Here is an 18,522-nt window from a genome sequence, read left to right on the forward strand (position 1 = left end):
ACTGACCTCAACAAATTGAGGCATGTTTGTGGAAGAGCATTTTACAAACTCTATTCAGGTTGGGGAGTGACGCCATTATCATTGAGGCTTTCCTATCCCAATTCTCGTCACGGCATATGTATGGGTCTGGTTACTAAGGTTGTGCTCAGACTGTGAGAGCCAGCAGTAAAATACCAGGCTATGTACCAACTCTCCACTGGAATTACATTGTTCAAGTAAATGGTACAAACCTCTTGTCCTGGACGTCCCATATCGCCCTTAAATCCCCTAGGTCCTGGTCGACCAGCTTCTCCCTTACAGGAAAGAATGAAAAGTGTTCAGGAGTATCAGCAGAAAGAGTGCACATTTGGGCAGGTGGGACAACCATACTGCCCTGATACAGAGTTAACAAAAGCACCATATTGATGGTGCATTACCAACATTCTCAAGGGCACACAGAGATGGGCAATAATTAACAACAATTAATAATTTGTTGATCAAGAGCTGAGACCATGGCTGCTTTTCCTTCTTTATCCGTAATGTTAAGTCACACTGCAGTATCTCAAGCTACTGACCTCATCTACCTCCACATGGACATGAGCATGCTCAGATACCTACAGAGGCAGAACCGCCTCCCAAACATAAGAAGTATACAGCTTCAGCATTCAAGGACAGGACAATTTCTGCTCCCTTTGGTGGTGAAATGGAGGTCAGAGAGTGAGTCCAGCCTGCCTGATGGCACACTCGGGTTTATACAGCAGACGGTGTCATACCAAAGTGATATAAAATTATAGATTTACGTTGGATGTCAGTGTCTACACAACCAGGCCAGAGTTGGTATGAAGAAGGAGTTACCTGCATTGACTTGCACCGAATCTCTGGCGCTAAACCTCAGCAAAAATCTTGGAATTTGCAGACACTGCTCAGGTGGGGTTTCTGTTTTATGGCTGGGGCTGGTCAAGATAACATTTTCCCACAACCTCCATGATTAAATATAGGCAGATGACACTGCCACTTCTTGTGATTCATTACCACTTTGAGAAACATGGTTCATTCTTATAACTGTTCTGAATTTCTGTTAAATGTACTGCTCCAAGGTTTGGCAAACATATGAGCATGTTAGCTCTTGATAGTTTAGTGCATCTGGTGTATGTCTTGCTGTTGAAAATTACAGAATGATTTGGTTACCATGGTTTCTGGCCTTTATTAGCCTACAGTGCTATAAATCATTAAAATCCAAGTGAGTTCTACTCTTACAGGACCATCAAAAGCTGTGTTCAATACCCAGGGGCAGAAAATGGAGTCTGGTCTGTTTTAATGCATTCCCCGCACCCCCCCCCCCCCCCCCCCCCACCCCAACTGCCCCTCCCCCATCATGAACCGGAAGCATGAAGTCGACCTGAAACTGGGCCTCATTTGAATCATTGGACAAGCTGATTATTTCTTCAGGTGCAGCTCACCCATTGTCAGCATTCAGATTTAGGCCAACAGGGGTCTTTGGTCAATCTATTGAGAGGGTGAGGGGATTGGGTGGGGAGGAGCACTGGGGAATGAATGACAGCAGGACTGCAGGGTTGACCATGGGGCCAGTAGTGGCCCTCAGGTACCCTGCAGAGCAGACAGAGAAGAGCACAATAAATGGCTCCACATCAAACATCAAAATATAAACTGTCAGCCACTAAAAGGTCGGATCTGGACCAGGAAAAGTCAAATGGAGTAGGCCCAGCCCTGGCTCTGCTCAGGACAGCCCCGGTTCACAGTGGGGTCCTCAAAGAGGGCATTAAAACATGCAAGAGTAGGGTGGCAGGTGGCGCAGTGGTTAGCACTGGGACTGAGGTGCTGAGGATCCAGGTTAGAATCCTGGCCTTGGGTCACTGACGGTGTGGAGTTTGCACATTCTCCCCATGTCTGCATGGGTTTCACCCCCACAACCCAAAGATGTGTAGGGTAGGTGGATTGGCCATGCTAAATTGCCCCTTAATTGGAAAAAAAATAATTGGCTACTCTAAGTTTTAAAAAAAATGAAAGACATGCAAGGGGCCTCTAGACTGTCTTAAGTGGCTGCCAGAGATGCCAGGAAAATTGACTGACTCATAGGGCCGGATTCTTTTCAGCCACAACTGAGGCCCCAGCACATGGAAATTGGTTCAATTGACAACTGTTCTCAGCCCAAGAAACAATTCCTTTACCCCCGCCCAGGTTTAACCTGTAGTGTTGCAAGCTTGGTCATTTCTATACTGTTTATTGTCATGTTAATCTTTACGAAAATTTGCTCCCATTCACCACCTATCGTGCTGAAGTATTTCTGAGTTTCCCTCATATCTCAGTCCCCTGACATCACAGGGCTCATTTTCACTATTAGTATGGTGGAAAATAGGAGGGTATCCAGATTTGGTGCTCAAACGTTGTAAACTATGTTGTGGAAAGGAAAACTGATCAAAATACACAACGGCGCTTCCCCATATCATGCTAGCCACAATATCACTTCTTGTTCTTTTCAGAATGAACAATTAATTCACAGTGTTCAAATCCCAGTAAAAATAATTTATATAAGCACCAGCAATACTGGAATTCAATTTTAAGGTGTACAGGCCAGTTTGGACTGGTATCTTTAATTTTCAACTTTCACTGTTTTTTCTCTTATATGTATTTAATCAAGTTCTAACAGTCATCTTGACTTTGAAGAGGCAGGAGATTCACCAGCAGGATACCGGGACTAGAAGGTTAATTATTGGGCGGGCGGGAGGCTGGTGGTGGTGTGTTGGGGGCTTGTATGCCCTTAGCTATTGAATATTGAGGAGTCATCTAATTGAGACGTTCAAGATGTTTAAAGGAGTTTCAAGGAAACTATGTGGTCTGGTGGAGGAGCTCAGAGCAAGGGGTTCAGAAGGCAAACCAGGAAACATTCTTCACTGTGGAGGCCTGAAACATACACTGCAGACTTCTTGTTGAAAGGCAAAGGTAGATGGATAACAGGCATGGAACACTATACAACAGATCTGAACACTTCAGCTCCCTGGTCTACACTTCGAGGGGTTCTGTTTCCAGAGCCCCTCACAAACTCCCCATTGACCGCGGTTCATAGACTCCATTGAAATTAGCTCCGAGCCACTCATGTGGTCAGTGGAGTCCGTCCCTTAAAGGAGCACAAGTCCCATAATACACTTCCCCACCATCTGGAACAGCCTCCCTGCATCTACCCACTTAGGGGTACAGTTTGAGAGCAAGTTATGTACTGTGGCAGTACAAACAATAAATTTTTCTCATCACATGTTTACATCGGGAGAGAACCATAGTGTTAATTGGTCATGATCAATGGGCTGAGATCCACTAGTGGATCTTCCATCTAATTATTCTTCTATTTAGCTAAGAGGTACTGGTTATGTGTATATTTACCGGCACGCCACTAAGTCCAGGAGGGCCCTCATGTCCTGGTTGACCCTCGGGGCCGATGTCTCCCTGTGGAGCAAAGTAGTACAAAATATGTGTTACATTGCTGCAATTGAAATTGAATTAATAATCCTGGAATACAAAGCTGGTCTCTGGAATGGGGACCATGTCAATTATCATTGATTGTTGCAAAAACCTGCCCAGTTCACAAACGCTCTTTAGGGTTACGTGACTCCAGGCCCTCAGCAATGTGGTTGACGTAATGGTCTAACAAAGCCACTCAGTTCAGCATGGGCCATATGGCGGCACAGTGGTTAGCATGCAGTGCCAGGGAAACGGGTTCCATTCCAGCCTCTGTTGACTGTCTGTGTGGAGTTTGTACTTTCTCCTTGTGTCTGTGTGGGTTTCCTCCCGGTACTCCGGTTTCCTTCCACACTCCAAAGATTTTCAGGTTAGGTGGATTGGCCAGGCTAAATTGTCCTTAGTGTCTAAATGGCAAGGTGGGGTGTTGGGGATAGGTGGAGGAGTGGGCCTGGATGAGGTGTTCTTTCCAAGGGTCAGTGCAGACTTGATGGGCTAAATGGCCTCTTCCTGTAGGGATTCTTTGATTCTAAGGGCATTTAGGGATGGGCACCAAATGCTGGCCTCGCCAGTGATACCAATGTCCCGTGGAAGAATAAAGTACACAAGTCAATGCTGATCATGCACTCATTTATTTTCTGCTCTCTTCTTCACTATCTCTCAGCTCTTCTGTTGGTTGCCCTCTGACATGATACGCAAGGTGAGGCAAGGTGCAAGGGTTCACATTATTCCTGTTACATCCCATGCAGGCCTATTCCCAACCAAAGGACAGAATGTGATAGCAATCAGCAGCAATTCTTTCAGAGACTGCATAACTATTGATTGCATAGGTAGCCCGAGACTAGGCAGAAAACGTTCCTAGTGATGGAGAGTACCGGGGCTCCAGAACATGATTGCCATTTGATCAGTTATCAACTTAAGTGGGCTCATTGAGGATAGACAATTACGAGGATATCTGTTTGAAGTGTTTGAGATGATTAAAGGAGTTGATAGATTGTTGTTGGGTAAAGGTAAGGTTATAGGGTCAATGCAGGTAAATGGAGGCCAGGCACACATTAGTCATGATCTGATTGAATGTCAAAATAGGCTTGAGGGGCTGAATGGTCTTCTCCTGTTCCTATATTGCTTACCATCAATTCTTCGCATTGCCTTTGAGTCTTACCTTAATTCCCCTAACTCCTCTTGGCCCTGGAGGCCCGGGCAGTCCTGATTCACCGGAAGGACCCTCAAGAATAGGAGAAGGAAGTTAGAATATTATTCAGGCAAACATCTGGATGGCACAGTGATCATCTGAAGTTGTATAGATGTGTGTTAGTGACATCAATGCAAGGAGCATTAGGGTACTGTTTCCCACCACATCTCAGTGTTAAACAGGTGCAGGACACATGAGCTCAGATGACGTATTTGCCAGAGATTATTTATGTAGCCTTGGGAAATTGCCCCTTTGGCCATTCAGGTATAAGGAATTTTGGCTCAACAGCTGGAAGATCTTGATTGGATTTTAGCGTTTTTGTGGCACTGAAAGATTTGAGATGTCCTCATTTTTATTCTTCCAACTATCCCCGAGGAATCCCTTCAGGAATTGATCACCGTCCACTTGAAGCCTTTATGAGGTCTGTAATAGGGTCCAGTTCTCAGTTGGCATTGAGTTCACGGAGGTGTTTAAAGGGATGTGGCATATGGAATGGAATTCATGGGGTAGCTTGGGAGTCACTCAGACATGCCCCTCCACCCCCCCCACCTCGGCATAAGGGGAACAGGTGGAAGAGCTAACCTGACTCTTGCCTCAACACCCCCCCCCCCCCCCCCCCCCCCCCCACCTCCGCCAATGCCCCGCCACTGCCATTCATCAGGCTACTGCAAATGGAGTACTCCAGAAGAACTATTGTTACATACCCCATACTCTGGCCAATCAAATTCATGGCTCATTGTGGTTGTGTACAAACAGATGGACCAGCGAGTAATTGTAGAGCCAAACACTATTGGAGAGGATTCTTTTTCCAAATTGAATTTATATATAAATGTTTTCCTGCAGAAACACTTAAATTCCTCTAGGTTGCTCTTGAGAACAAGGCCATAAATCCATTTTAAATGAACAAGCAGAGGCCTGTATCAAACAGACACTGAGGGATTTATCAAACGCACACACACGCCTGCACTATTTTAAAACAGTTGTTTCCAATCGTTTATGTAACTGCACTAACGAATGTGATCCCAGAGGAAATTAAACTCCTTAGGTTATGTGTAATAAATACATTTCCTTCGCTTTTTCATCCAACTCTGTGGAGGAAGCTGTTAGATAGTTCTTACTGTCAATTCAGGGATTTCCAGCGTGTCTCTGCTGACAATTACAAGCCGCACACGCAAGGCAGGTGTGCCAAATTTGGCATTAAATTATGTGAGGGACATGACATACAAAGAAAAATAAGTAACTTTTTCACAGCAGAAGTGAAATATATGGCAGTGTTTGTGTGGTTCTCTTTGTTATGTATCTCTAATGTTCAGCAATTGATTGAGTCGATCCCTTGGTTAAAAGGCTCCTGGCTATGCATGTAAAACCATCCCAATTACCGGCTCGCCAACTTCGCCATCGTTTCCTGGAGGTCCCTGTGCAGAAAAACAAACATTTATCAACAACAAATCATACAAGATAGATGAATCCCGTGAATCCCGCCCCCACCGGCCGCCGAATTCTCCGGCACTGGAGATTCGGCAGGGGGCAGGAATCGCGGCGCGCCGGTCGGCGGCCGCTCATAGCGCCCCCCCCCCCCCCCCCCCCCCGGCGATTCTCCGCCCCGCGATGGGTGGGCCGAACTCCCGCTGGTTCTTTGTCAGTCCCGCCGGCGTAGATCAGACTAGGTCCCTTACCGGCAGGACCTGGCGGCATGGGCGGGCTCCGGGGCCCTGGGGGGGGCACGGGGCGATCTGGCCCTGGGGGGTGCCCCCACGGTGCCCTGGCTTGCGATCGGGGCCCACCAATCTGTGGGAGGGCCTATGCCGTGGGGGCACTTTTTTCCTCCGTGCCAGCCGTGTCAGCCTCCGTGATGGCAGGGATGACGGAGGATTCCACACCTTTGGAACGGGCCGATGCCACAGTGGTTCATGCCACTCCGTCCCGCCGGGACTCCCCGCCCCACTGGGTACGGGAGAATCCCGCCCAAGGTAACATTATTATCCATGCCCCAGTGAAGTTTGGTGTTGCTATCACACACTCTTCCCTTGAAGGACAGGAGGAAGCACTCACAGACTGATGAATAGTCCGATAATATATTCCGCGATTACTTCTTCCATGGTTTTCCACCCACCGTTTGGTTAGTTAGTCCTATATGATTCCCATTGCCCTCATAATGGACTCACTAGACATAATTATCCCCACTGGACATCGAGCCAGCATTCAGAGCCACTGGGGCCTGAGCAAAGATATCTGCTCAGACATAAAAAGGTAGAAATGTTACCATTAGGCCAAAGGCTTGCTCACACTAAAAATGGCCCACATGGGCTTTTTACATTGTTACCCCTTATTCTGGACATGCCAGTTGCCTGGTAGGCCAACACTGTGCCAGCGAGAACACTAGTTCTCAACGCTTGCCATGATGTCAGATTTATTTCCAATTTTTCTGACTGTTGTTTCTTGTATTCATGGAGAGGATTCCAAATATGCTCGCAATCTCCAGTGCCCAAGCTTGAACCATGATGATCAGTGCAGCTACAAATCGCAAGTTAAATGACATGTAGTTCTAGTCCTACAGCACTAAAATGCGAAGACAAGGCCATACTGAGCCAGAATTCTGCTGTCCATCACTATTCAATGAGCTGAAAAGACACAGTTAAGGAGAAAGTTACTTACATCATCGCCTCTCTCCCCGGGGTCTCCGTTACTTCCTCTGGGGCCAGGATTTCCCTATTCACATAAATGCCGTACCTCAGTGTTTGTGATCGTTCAAGACAAGAACATCTCTAAGAACAACCTTAGCAACGCTGCGAATGAATATTCCCCACAGGCCCAATAGCTAAATCCCACATTTTTGAAGATGATAAATGAAGACCAGAATGACATTCTCTTTCTTGTTAATCAATCAATCTTTTTATTCCCTTTTGGCCTGAATTCAGTCAAACTCTAACACCCATCAGTTTTTGACATGTTGCTCAAACCACTGGGTGGACAATAGCCTCCACCTTAATCCCCTCAGTACCGACCATGAAACACAGTGACATGAGGTGAGCGATGATGAATCCTCATGCTCGTAATACCACCTTATTAACAGCAAACTAATGGCTAACAAACAGGGGAACAAATTATTTTTTTTTGGGTGAATTCTGCATTGGACAAGGTGGGTTTATGGGGAAATAATATTTCCACATTGCAGGCACTGAGTGCCAGCATTCAGCATATAGCAGAGGCAACTGTAGAATAAAGCTTCATCTATAACAGGGGTGGGCAAACTTTTCCGTGCAAGGGCCACATTCAGAAATTCACAATTTTAAAGGGCCGCATAGTATATTAAGTAAAATTATTAATATTTTAAATAGCCAAAATAAAAGGTCTTTAAAGAAAAAAAAGCACATTTATTTGAAAAACAAAGTAACTCAGTAAGTAACAGAACAATGTCAATGAGAATGATGCATCTGACTGCAGTCATTTACCAGTTTGTTGAAATCAGGTGTCAAGTTGCTTTTGCTGATCCTTAACACTGACAGAAGCACAGCCTGGCTGAGTCAACGATAAAAACGCGCGTAGTGGGGTGGATGAGTGGGGCTGCTTTATTGGTCGGTTTAGTTGGGTGTGCGACCAATAGGAGTCCAGGTTACAAACGATAATAAGGCTTATTGTTTGTAACCTGGACTCCTATTGGTCGCACAGCCAACTAAACCGACCAATGAGACAGCCCCACTCATCCACCCCACTACGCGCGTTTTTATGCGGCCCGCCAATGAGGTGCCCGGAATCATAACCAGCATTTTTGAAAAGCCGCCGGGGAAAAGCCGCTGAAGTAAATGCGCTTATTCAATAAGCGCATTTACTTCAGCGGCTTTTCCCCGGCGGCTTTTCAAAAATGCCGGTTATGATTCCGGGCACCTCATTGGCGGGCCGCATAAAAACCTTTGTCGGGCCGCATGCGGCCCGCGGGCCGTAGTTTGCCCACCCCTGATCTATAATATCTCACCTCTATGCCTCTGGCCCAACCCAAAGGAGAAACTCTTCCCATACCATTGACAATGTGTAGTTCCCACACTGGCCAGTTCCTGCTCTCTCTAAGCGAGATTGCCAATTTAATGTCAATTAACTTCATATTGGGGTATTTTTATGCCATGGGGACCATCTTCAAAGTGGCCAAAGAAAGTGAATACAATGGCCTTGGGTTACCACTGCATAAACTCACATTGTAGAAACAATATACACTTAAATTTCACACCGAAATTCGGGGATGGATTTGAAAGAACTCAGATCTCTGAAATGAAAGGTCAGCCACTCTAACTAACCATAAGAACAAACCTTATCTCCTGGTCTCCCAACAGCTCCTGGTCGCCCTGCTTCTCCATCTAAGCCGTGTTCACCCTGGGTAAAGAATCAAACACCCAGTTATTCCATAAGTCAAATTTTTGTGAATATTTTGACATATATTTTGTACATTCAGCACACTTGCAAAACAGGTTTGCTTCACGCACCTAAGCAATGATCGTTAATTTGCTGAATTCCTTCAAGAGTGATAAATTTGTCTTCGACTATGGTGGAGGTCACCTCCAACAGGAGGTAAGTACCTATTAATATTATCCATTCTGGTACTGGGATGGGAATTTTCCAGATTTTATTTCCTTTAATTGGCCTTGGGTTTTTAATAGCATTTCTCACCTCATGCAGGAGATCAATACACACAGTTTCAGATTGCAATACAAGCCACCCAAGTTATGTGGGGCACGACTGGATGGACGAATGGGCTTTGTTCTGACTACCATCATTGGGGCAAACTGGATGCAATGGTCTGAACTAAGATCAGTGTGAAGTAAACTGAAGGTTATCATGTTTGATTAGGCCTTGCTTCCTTATAATGTGCACCCAGCTTCGGATTTCGACTACATTTAGAAACCTCACATCACCAACACTGACTCCCCACCCCCCTCTGCATTCCACCTTTGCACCCTTGTTTTCAGAGTATTTTCATTTCTCTGCCAAGTGAAGTCACTTCCATTCAACTTCTCACAGTTGGGTGGAGCTAAAAATGGTGGACACTAGGATTTGGAGAGGGTGAGCTGGCTGGTTCATGGGTTACATTGATTAGGACCATGGCAGCAAGACTGTGATAATTGCACACAATAGCCTCGGCCATGGGTGCTTTTTGTTATGTGAAATGGTTCTAATGGTCTATACACCAGGTGTTCATGTTTAAACAAGTTACAAATCCTGCAATTTTCGGAGCTGGTATATCAGGTTGACTTTATAGATTTTATTATTGTTTGGAGGGCTTAAGCAGACCCAGGTAACGTTGCATTTGTAACTTTTTTGAGAGAGGCTACAAGTGCACTGTTATTTTGAATCAGTCCTTCCCTAACGCACACTAGCGAACCAGATGGGTTTTTACAACAATCAACAATGGTTTGAGGGTCGCTGTTAGACTTTTTATTGAATACAAATTCCACCATTTGCCCTGGTGGGATTCAACCCCGTGTCCCCAGAGCATGACACTGTATCTCTGGGTTACTAGTCCAGTAACAATACCACTGTGCCACAAATCCATTTGTTTTGTGATAATACTTGGCCTGTGACTTGATTTCATGCCAAGGTGGACCATTTTATAGAAAACAATGAAGCTATCTGTCCTTCAGAGTGTCAGATGGTTGAGGGGCAAACAGCAAGAATTTTCAGAGCCCTTCAACTGGTTCTAAACTCTCACTACAAGGAAATATAATTGCTTTTAATGAGGCCTTCCTCAATCCTGTGTAACCAAAGACTATTGCCTATTCACTAAAAGTTTTGGTGATGTCTAGAAAAGCGTCAATTCTGCGAGATATTTTCAAGACCCAGAAGCCTTTTAAATATTGAGGAAAACAAAAAGGAAAATGTGCTCGAGCAGTATTCAGACCTGGATCATGAATTAGGGATCCCCTTTTAACAAGAATAAACACAACTTAAGCCAGATTTTTGCAATCCTGAAAGACTCTGCATACATTTAGAAATAGTGGGCTGGGCCCAAATGTAGACGTCCTGCCCCCATTTCTGACAAATCCAATTTTTTATGGTGGTGGGATGTGAATCACACAAGAGCGAAACTCAAACTTAACATGGCCATTTGAAATTAAGAGTTTAGAAATCCCACTGATGGACTACTTTGATTGACAGCCCATCTGGTGTAGATTAGAAAAAAACATTGCCATGTCCCCATGCAATTTCAATAGAGGTCTTTGTTGGCATTTCCCAAGGTTATTATTAGGCTACAATTATCTCAGCAGGGAGTTATGCGTTTACCAATTGACTGACAGTTTAGAGAAGGTATTGAAGGATTTGTTGTCTTTGATGTGGATCAGAATAGAAGTTTATTTGCTTTGAAGGCTTTGAATGGGTTTCATGAATGGGAGCAGTTTTCACTGCCAAGTGTGCATGAGTGAGAACTGAATTGATTGCTAGAAGTTTGTTATTTTCCATCTCCACATGGCTCCTGAGGTCTGCCCATGGTGGATACAGGGTGAATGGCTATGAGGGTGGCATGTGTTTTATGAAGATGAATAAGGAGTTTAGAAAGGCATAGGTTGCCATGAAGAAGCACTGGGATATGAGGGGGCATGGCGGTGGGTGGACGAGGGTGAAAGGACGTGAAGTGTGAGAACCAGAGGGCCTAACAACTTCTAAAACATCTAGAGCCAAGGCACAACTTCTAACGAGTCCAGCTCAGCATTCACCTACCTCTGTGGCCACCTAGGCTCTGCTTGTGGGGTCAGTGGATTTAACTCTATCCCACCTCTGCCTCCCAGGAGTGAAAATTGGGTCGAATGGAGCCCTCTGAATGTCGGCAGGTCTGCTGAGTCAGGACATTTCTTCACTAGAGCCACCTGCCTAGGAAGTGAAAATCCAGCCAAAGGACTTCTTAAAATTTCCCTTGCTTATAAATGTGATATTGGTTTATGCTCCATCCAAAATCAGTCTTGAATCACATCACCTATGAAATCCTGCTCAAGGTCTATAAATATCAAATTTTAAAAAATATTTCTTATAATAGTTCTCTGCACTCAGTGAAAATGTAGGCGAACTCGAAGCTGTCCTGGGTGAGTAACTCAAGAGAGAATCTATTTTCAATTTCTTTGGTTTTGCAAGAACCCATGAAGATCAATGCAATAATTACAAAGCATTTGCAGTGCAGCACTGTACACATTGATTGATTAGGAGGGAGTTAACCCTCATAAGTAACTGATTTTCCCTTTGAAGGTACACTTGAGACAGCTTGATGGTGAAAATAGCTTACAACCTGATGCTTTCACCTTCCTCTGATTTTCTTGCAGCCCTCAGTGCTGATTCATTGCGGCCTTTCTTTCCCAGGATAGCAGCATCCCTCTTTGACTGGGCCTTTGTTCATATGTCAATGGACTATTTGGCTCTGAGAGGCCAAGCGAGGAGCCTTGCTGCTCCCTCCCCCTCCTCTCGCCCCCACGCTCCCAACCACCCAATCCCGCCCAGTGTCCACTCGGACAGATCTTCCAGTAAGGGCCACCTGGTTGATTTTGACTTAGCTCAGTGTCAGCTGCCAAACCCACTCGCAAATTTCAAAAGCATCATGAGCCTAACCAAACAGTTCCAAAGACGAGCAGAGGGAATGACCATCTGTAGCTGCCCTCAACAACAGGAACTTGTAATAGAATCATTGAATTTGAAGTGCAGAAAGAGGCCATTCGGCCCATCGAGTCTGCACCAGCCCTTGGAAAGAGCACCCTACCTAAGCCCACACCTCCAGAGCATTGCCTAGATGTATTCCTCCTTAAGCAACCCTCTTCCCCACCCCTATTTCCCAGTATAACAAGGAGTCATACAAATTATTTAACTTTTATTCTTGGATCAAACTACTGATTTGTGGCACTCAGTATCTCATTTTAAAGACAATGGGAACCTCCATCTCCCCTGACTTCAAACCCAGTTGACCATGAGGAATGGCTGGGTAGTTGAAGGGTAACCAGTTAGCTCAGGGGTGACAGTTAACTCAGCAACAACTAATATTAGCTGCAGGTTGGCAGGTTAGCTCTGCGTGGAACAGTAATTTGAGGGGTAACTGGAATGTTTATTTGGTTAGACCATGATGGCAAAGAAACAATGACCATGGCATCAATCCCTGCACTGATCTTGTCCTCTGATTAATGGTGGTTTGCTAAATACGTCACAGATATACAACAACAAGATCTGAATTATAATGTGGGCTGTCAATGGCAGCAAATTGTTGCCAGGTACACACAAGCGTCTGTTCCTCTTTCAATGCATTTTTTAAATGTTAGGGTATCTACTATCAACTTATAAGCCCGGTCCTCAGGGCAGGCCGGAGTCAAGCAGTTTGGACAGCAGCCAGCTTCCCTGCACAAAATTTCTCATCACTTGGCTTCAGCACACCTCAGCAGCACATAGGGACATGAGGCTGGCATCAGGCTGCCAACTCCTTCTCAACATACAGGCCCACGGTGGAAGAGTGATAATGTACCTATGACCACACATCACCTGGCAACCCAATCCTTCGTTGTGGCATCAAATTGATAAATGACTCAAATTAAAGAGGTTCACAACCAGGTGAGGCCAGTTGTTAATGCAACTATGACAATTATTTCAAAATTGATTGGTGGAGAGGCCTTAATTAGTTTACTTCAGCAAACACCCTTCCCGATAAAGTCGTACCTTCTGTCCTTTATTTCCAAATGGACCTGGATCTCCTTTGAGGCCTGGCAGTCCTAGTGGACCCTATGAGGGAAAAGATTTCAAAAAGATTTGTCGTCAATCTCTCTCTTGCTGTCAAATAACTGAAAACCCAGAACCATATTCCAATCCCCATTTATTTTGGCTCATTAGAAACAGGGCATTTGATATAGGGCATAGACATAGTAAATGTTGTAACAAAACGTCTGAGGTACTCCAGCTACATATCAAGTAGGGTCACCTGGTCACCTGATACGTCCATCCTCATGATGCACCATCTTCCCAGCCAATCAAAGAGTGAACTAACCCTTGGTTAGTCAATGGGATGATTCTTGAGTGTCGGCCTGACAGACATTTCTCACCATCTCCGATTAATCTTGAACTCCTGGAGACACCAGGGCAACCCTGGAGGGTTGCAAAATTTAATAGCAACTGGTATTGTGTGCTTGCCCAAGTCCTCTCCCAAATGCAGATCCAGGGGTTTACAGGTGTCTCTGGTTGAGGATGTGAACCTTGAACTTCAAGTTGGTCCTGAGGGATTTGAACAAGCGATGGCCTCCCAGTCCATCACGCAGAGCAGGACATGCCTTCTCTGTGGACACTTGTTGCAGGTCAAGTGGATTCTGGTTACTGTTCATGGAGTTAGGAATCTCCATAGTATATTTGACAGGGTCTAAGAGTATTAGAGTATGTGGAGAAATATGAAAAATGGTGAGGCTAATCCTTATCATTCGTCCAGAAAATCTAAGTGTCCAAATGGAGGTTTGTCAAATGATTGAGTATCATAGAATTCCAACAGTGCAGAAGGAGGCCATTTGGTCCATCGAGTCTGCACTAACCCTCCAAAAGCGCACTCTACCTAGCCCACTCCCCCGCCCCACCCCCGTAACCCTGCGCATTGATCATTGCCAATCCCCCTTACCTGCACATCTTTGGACTGTGGGAGGAAATGGGAGTGCCCAGAGGAATCCCACGTAGGCATGGGGAGAACGTGCAAACTCCACACAGTCAGTCAAGGCCAGAATTGAACCCGGGTCCCTGGTGCTGTGAGGCAGCAGTACTAACCACTGTGCCAAGCACCGTCCTATTTTAAAATTTAATCTGGGGGTGGTTACCTTCTTTTTTGTGGTGGAAACGTTTGCCATCAATGGTGACACAGTAAAAGTCAATATGGGTCTATTTCCCTTTCATTGATGGAGGGAGATAGACTGAAGCTTCACAGATTTCTATTTCACAACAAGAACAATGTGAATAGACAACAGAGAGAATTAGGATCAGATACTCACTGAAGTTGTTTTATCTAGTTTAAAGGTCAGGGACAACAGTGGGAGATCTTAAAAATATAATTTTGGAAAGGATTTCTGATCTTTGTTGCCAATAGTTAAGTTTTAATTTTGATCTCTTGCCAGCATGCTCACTCATATGAGCTCAGTTTTTTTATTCAAACTTCCCACATTTGCAGGGAGCGACTTTTTTTAAAAATCGTTGCAGGGCCATGGCTGACAAGGCCGGCACTTATTGCCCAGCCCTGAGAAGCTGGTGATGGGCTACCTTACTGAAGGTCTGGTAGAAGTTTCATACAATGAGTTTCTGGCTAGGCCACGTCAGAGGGCAGGCAAGAGTCAACCGTTGGGACCAGCTTTTTATTGTGAACTGAATTCTCAAACTGCCAAGAGAGATTTGGACTCAGAGGGCAGACTTGTGCCTATTGGGATGAGACCTCGACATCGCGGTATGTATTCACTTGAAACATGATCTCAGGTACAGGGAAAATGGAGGGAGAGCCACTGAGCCCAAGGAGGGGAAGACTTCAAAGCCTGCCTGAAGTGTTGACTTCTCGGGTCTGCCCTCAGGAGGTTGCCTCCAAGCATCTGGCCTTGTCTTGAATGCCTCGGGAGTCCCACAGGCTGACTGAAAATTTTCAGTCGTCTCCTCGGCCTTAATGGGCCATTTGCGTGACTTAATTGGCTTCTTCATATGGTTAGCTGTGCCACCTTCATCTCTCCTCCATGAAAATTACCTGGGCTGCGCTGGAACTGGCAAGCTGGAGGGGATTTTCTTGCCTGCCCAAGATCCCTACTTTGGGACATATTTCCAGTCCACACTCTCCGGATTATTAGTCCAGGCCAATTGCCATTCCACGAATGGAGGGCATGGCATTCCATTTCAGGGGCCATATGTTTGTCCGCCTCCTGGTTGTCAAAAGCAGACCCAGACCACACGTCATACAGTTTAGACCTTCACTCGCAGGCTTGGACTTCAGCTGCAGTGTTATTACTGCTCTCCAGTTCACAAATGAATATTTCGGTCAGGGGGAACAAAAAAAAAATCAGTGACATTGTGATGTGGATCAATAACCATTTACTGAGTATTGGGAATGTTTTCACCTCAAGCAAAAGAGTCAATACTTACAGGATATCCTGGAGATCCAATGCAGCCTGGCAGACCAGAAAATCCAGCCTCACCCTGATGAAGGAAAAAGCATAAAGAAGATTCGACTCTGCGTCACAATAATGTAAAAAACTAACACACATTGCGCACTCCTTGGGCGCGATTCTCCGCTCCCCACGCCGGTTGGAAGAATCGCGGGAGGACCGGGTGACTCACGACACGCCCCTCTGACACCCCCCGCGATTCTCCCACCACCCGCTCGGATGAATCGCCGCTCGGCGTTTTTCACGGCGATCGCCGATTCTCCGGCCCGAATGAGCCGAGCGGCCTGACGTTCCCGACCGGTTCACGACGGCGGCAATCACACCTGGTCACTGCCGTCGTGAACATGGGCGCCAAATGCTCGTTTGGGGCCTGTGGGGGGCGGAGAGAGGAGTGAGCACCACGGCCGTGCTTGGGAGGGGACTGGCCCGCGATCGGTGCCCACTGATCGTCGGGCCGGCGTCTCCAAGCGATGCACTCTTTCCCCTCCGCCGCCCCGCAAGATCAAGCTGCCACGTCTTGCGGGGCAGCGGAGGGGAAGACGGCAACTGCGCATGCACGGCTGACGTCACTTAGGCGCCGCCGTCGCGTCATTCTCGGCGCGCCGAGAGTTACGGAGTGCCGCTCCTAGCCCCCCGGGTGGGGATGAATAAGGTGCGAGGAGCGGCCTCCGAGGCCGTAGTGAAACTTGGCCGAGTTCACGACATCCTTCCCGATTCTGCACGGGAGCGGAGAAGGCCGCCCCTTGTTACCCAGAAATGATTGTAATGACTTTTTAGACCACTGTGGAGGCAGTTAGTGGCTTTTCATGATTTTGGGGAGGTTCATGATGAATAGCAGCCATTGTAAAATTCAGATTTTTTATGTTGAATTCAAATTCCCAAACAGCAATGGTGGGAATGTAACTTTCATTCCCCTGGATTATCAGTCCTAACTTCTGGATTTCGAATCCAATAACATAACCGCTACTCAGCCAAATTTTACTCATTACACAGTACACAACAGGATCCCAGAATAGAAGTGCGTTGAACGGCTGGTTACATACCCTGCTGGTGTTAAGACACCAGGGAATCATCTTAGTCATTTTTAAGGAGAGCCACATGGACTCCCTGATGCTCACCTGAGCTAGCCAACAGGATCTCAGTGTAACATCTCAAACTGAAAAGGCTGGCACCTCCAACTGAATTTGCTTCAGTCCTGGAGTGCAGTATATAATTCACAACTTTCCAACTCCATGGTAAGTGAACCAACGACTGGTCCAACCCCCTCTATTGAACCTCTGCATAAGAGTATTTTGGTGCAGGTGCATGTTTCTTTTAAATGCTGGCTGGGTCAGCATTTATTGCCTACCCCTAATTTGGCCCTTGAGGAGGTATGTAGGCCAGACCAGGTATGGATGGCAAATTCCCTTCCCTAAAGGATGATAGTGAACCAGATGGGTTTTTATGGCAAATCATTTGGCTTTTCATTCAATTCAAATTTTGCCTTCTGCCATGGTGGGTTTGAACCTGGGTCCCCACAGGAACACTGGGTCCCTAGATTACTAGGAACAACACCATTGCGCTGCTGCCTCCCTCTAAATGTTACAAAAGCTGAGGGCTGAATGGCTTACTCATCATGACTTTAACCAATTGGAAAGCAGACTGAAGTTAAAGGACAGTAAGATTGGGCAAATGGAATAGCATCTTTTCACGCAATCCCATGGGTACCTCACTCGAGTTAGGATATAGATCCCGGGGATTTAACTACCTTGATGCACTTTAAGACTTCCAGCATCTCCTTCCCTGTAATATAATACACTCCTCAAGACATCACTCTGTATTTCCCAAGTTCCCTAGCATCCATGCCTTTCTCAACAATAAATACCGATGAGAAATTTTCATTTAGGATCTCACCCATCTCTTGTGGATCCGCTCATGGATGGCCTTGTAAATCCTTAAGAGTCCCCATTCTCTCCCTTGTTACTCTTTTGCCCTTTATGTATTTGTAGAAGCTCTTTGGATTATCCGTCAAAGCAATCACATGTCCCTTTTTGCCCTCCTGATTTCTCTCTTAACTCTACTCCGACAACCTTTATAGAATTTACAGTGCAGAAGGTGGCCATTCGGCCCATCGAATCAGCCCATACAAAGAACACCCTTCTGAATCCCACGTTTCTACCATATCCCAGTAATCCAGTAACCCCCACTTAACATTTTTTGGACACTAAGGGCAATTTAGCATGGCCAATCCACCTAACCTACACATCTTTGGACTGTGGGAGGAAACTGGAGCACCCGGAGGAAACCCACACAGTCACGGGAGAACGTGCAGACCCCGCACAGACAGTGACCCAAGCTGGGAATCCAACCTGGGATCCTGGAGCTGTGAAGCAACTGTGCTACCCACTATGCTACCGTGCTGCCCATACTCTTCAAGGGATCCACTTGATCCCAGCTGCCGATGCATGTCTTATGCCTCCTTCTTCTTGTTGACCAGGGCCTCAATATCCCCAGTCATCCATGGTCCCCTACTTCTACCTGCCTGACCCTTCACTCGAAAAGGAATGTGCTTACCCTGAACCCTGGTTAACACACTTTTGAAAACCTCCCACTTAGCCATCCATTTGTCTGCCAACAGATTCCCCCAATGAACGTTTGTAAGTTCCTGTCTAATACCATCAAAATTGACCTTGCCCCAATTTAGAATTTTAACTTTTGGGCCAGAACTATCATTCTCCATAGCTATCTTCAAACTGATGGAATTATGGTCACTGGTCC

The 18,522-nt window shown here is 46.0% G+C and overlaps 1 protein-coding gene across 1 annotated transcript in view; it reads right to left on the reverse strand.

Annotated features, from left to right (window-relative positions):
- Positions 1–18,522, reverse strand: part of col6a1 (collagen, type VI, alpha 1) — a 98,795-nt gene that overhangs the window by 48,792 nt on the left and 31,481 nt on the right. Inside the window, exons 14-21 of the mRNA XM_038787136.1 lie at positions 15,743–15,796; positions 13,313–13,375; positions 8,945–9,007; positions 7,298–7,351; positions 6,022–6,057; positions 4,613–4,675; positions 3,376–3,438; positions 231–293 (exon numbers count right to left, since the gene is read on the reverse strand). Of these exons, the coding sequence (XP_038643064.1) occupies positions 231–293; positions 3,376–3,438; positions 4,613–4,675; positions 6,022–6,057; positions 7,298–7,351; positions 8,945–9,007; positions 13,313–13,375; positions 15,743–15,796 (459 nt within the window). The remainder of the gene's footprint in view (positions 1–230; positions 294–3,375; positions 3,439–4,612; positions 4,676–6,021; positions 6,058–7,297; positions 7,352–8,944; positions 9,008–13,312; positions 13,376–15,742; positions 15,797–18,522) is intronic.

Source organism: Scyliorhinus canicula, chromosome 2 (assembly GCF_902713615.1).
Source record: "Scyliorhinus canicula chromosome 2, sScyCan1.1, whole genome shotgun sequence".
Taxonomy (NCBI): Eukaryota; Metazoa; Chordata; class Chondrichthyes; order Carcharhiniformes; family Scyliorhinidae; genus Scyliorhinus; species Scyliorhinus canicula.